The 2,639-nt window shown below is 44.1% G+C and overlaps 1 protein-coding gene across 1 annotated transcript in view; it reads right to left on the bottom strand.

Annotated features, from left to right (window-relative positions):
- smek1 (SMEK homolog 1, suppressor of mek1 (Dictyostelium)) overlaps positions 1-2,639 on the bottom strand; it is a 21,332-nt gene continuing 18,693 nt past the window's right edge. Inside the window, exons 13-15 of the mRNA XM_016499412.1 lie at positions 1,834-2,024; positions 1,489-1,700; positions 1-1,405 (exon numbers count right to left, since the gene is read on the bottom strand). Coding sequence (XP_016354898.1) covers positions 1,286-1,405; positions 1,489-1,700; positions 1,834-2,024 — 523 coding nt within the window. The 3' untranslated portion in view covers positions 1-1,285. The remainder of the gene's footprint in view (positions 1,406-1,488; positions 1,701-1,833; positions 2,025-2,639) is intronic.

Here is a 2,639-nt window from a genome sequence, read left to right as displayed (position 1 = left end):
TTTCAGAAAATAAAAACTTATCTTTAATTGTGTGCAGGTTGTTTAGAAAGCCTCCGTCAGAGGAGGCAGGACTTTCCACTGACGTTTTCAGACGAGCAGACAGGAGGATCATTTCAGTGATGAAATCCCATTTCAAAAGACAAAATATCAGCACAGTTGACATGATACAGGGAACCAGCACAACCGGGAGAGATCTACTACAGCAAAGATCTTTTTAATGGTCCCAAATATACCGAACAACTAAGAGTACACTCATGGAAAAGAAAAGAAAATGAAGATGTGACAAAAATCGATCACATCTAGAGTTCCACTCAATCTTTAATCAAGACGGGCTTACAAATTTTCCAAAAAATCTGCAGTTTTGAAGGGCAAAAAAAAGGGTAAAACTATCTCCGCCCCACTGAGGTTTTAAAAACCTGTTCAAGTGCGGCTGAAAACGTCCTGAACATTTAAAGGCAGGTCTCTTATGTCATTTTAAAAAAGGAGAGAGGAGAACAACAGAATAAGAAAAAGGAGGGAACTGCTGGCTTTGAAAGAGGAAGAACTTCCGCTGAGCCACGAGAACAACGGTGACATCTTAAACAATGACGACCCAGACTTCTTTGCTCCCTGGTGTCCCGTCTGGCCCTAGAAACTCGAAAACAAACAAAAAAAATAATAATAAAGAATCGAGAGGAAAAAAATGGCAACGGAAAAAAAAGGGTTGAGAGAAAGAAATGGAGATGGAGTCAGCAAAGGTGAGTGGTGGTTGTGGACTGGCTGGCCCAGTTCGGGTCATGTGAGGTCCTTCCCTGAGAGGGGGGGCAGTGTGTCCTGGTCCAAGCCTGGGACGCTCTGTGGGGCAACAGTGTCTGTGAGTGACTGACTGACTGTGTGTGAGGTCTTTTTTTTACCCCCCGTACTTCTAGCTTTGTCGAAATTCATTTCTTATTAAATCCTTTTTTATTATTCTTTGTCCAGACCACAGTTTCATTTCGTCTTCGATCTCTCCGTCCGTTTCACGAGTCTCTCTCTCTCTTTCTTGCAGATTGGCACTTGGACAAACTCCACGTGGAGACATTCATCTTTTCGCTCTGTGACCGAATCTTCTCCCTCTTGCTCTCCCTTTCTCCGTTCCTCACATGGCGCCCCTTGGACTCCTGCGGGAGGCTGCATTCATTCATTTATCCATTCATTTGTGTATTCATTCATTTTGTTTCAGTTTTGAGTTCTAGGCTGAGCGCTGCAATAGTCTCTGGATGAAGCTCCCTTTGAGCATGACTGTGCTGATTGACGAGGGAGTGCTTTAGGAGCTCAGCTTGGACTTCTTGGACAGCGGAGGACTTTCTTCTTTACTGTCTGCATCTTCCTCATCCTCGTCCTCTTCGTCGTCATCGGGGTAGTCCACCAACCCCACCAGACCTCCCTGGAATAGGAGCGAGATGCCATCAAAAGTAAGTAACCGGTAAGAAAGAACATTCAGAACATTGTTGGAATCGGCGTAATTACCTTAGTGGTGACAGCTGCCGTAGGGGGGGAGCTCCGGGCTCCTGTCCCGGGAGAACTTGGAGAACCAGGTGAACCGGGGTGGAGGGATGCGGTTGGGGGAGAGGACAGACTGGGCTTTGGGGAGCTGGAGAAGGAGAGTTTAAAACTGGGGCTCTGTCGTCCTGAGAGGCTTGCCTTTCCTGTCAGCACCTCCTTCTCTTCAGAGTCTTTCACTTGGGAAAAAGAGAGGAAAAAAATTAAACAATCAAAACTCAACAAGCAATGTCAGTAGCATTTTGCCATCAAATAGGGGATCATAGTAGTTGGTCATCAACATTATGCCACCTGCATGTAGCAGTAACGTACATTTCTTCCTCTCCATGAACTTGCTGATAGGATCCATCAGGTCCTCGTCACTCTTCATCTTATCTGAGGGCGGCACTACAGCTTCACCGTCCTCCAAGTCTTCCTCATCTGTGTTAAACCACATCTCCTCTTCATCTTCCAGCGTCCGTGCATCCCGGCGAAAACGGTGATTTCTCAGAATCGACCGCATACTGGAGACAAGCATGAAGACACAAAAAATACATTCATTAAATGGTACTTCCGCATAAAAGTAACTATTACATGCACAAGAAATTCCAATCCACAAAAAAGAATTGTAATAGTCAACTTATTAGGGGTGAAAAAGGTGACAAAGATGCAAACCCCTCTGTGGGAGCATTTTTCAAATATTATTAAAGGGGTCATATGATGTTGCTTAAAAGAACATTATTTTGTGTATTTGGTGTAATGAAATGCGTTTATGCGGTTTAAGGTTAAAAAAAACACATTATTTTCCACATACTGTACATTGTTTCTCCTCTATGCCCCGCCTTTCTGAAACGCATCGATTTTTACAAAGCTCATCGGTCTGAAAAACAAGGTGCGTTGTGATTGGCCGAATACCTCAAGCGTGTGACGGAAATGTTACGCCCCTACCATATTGTGATGATGCCCTGTCAGGCCAGAGCGATGATTCAAAAATATGAAAACCCATTATAAACGAGGCATTCGTTGCATCCAGTGGGTACATAATTATGGATTATAATGACTTATACAGTCTTTTTACGTGTTGCGTTGCATCACGCCGCGTAAACATAAAACCATGTCTGCATTTGTGATCGGAGAAA

The sequence above is a fragment of the Sinocyclocheilus anshuiensis genome, unplaced genomic scaffold (assembly GCF_001515605.1).
Source record: "Sinocyclocheilus anshuiensis isolate Anshui unplaced genomic scaffold, SAMN03320099.WGS_v1.1 scaffold1746, whole genome shotgun sequence".
In the NCBI taxonomy this organism is placed as follows: domain Eukaryota; kingdom Metazoa; phylum Chordata; class Actinopteri; order Cypriniformes; family Cyprinidae; genus Sinocyclocheilus; species Sinocyclocheilus anshuiensis.
The sequence above is the reverse complement of the archived record's forward strand: the minus strand, read 5'-3'. Positions and strand labels throughout refer to the sequence as shown.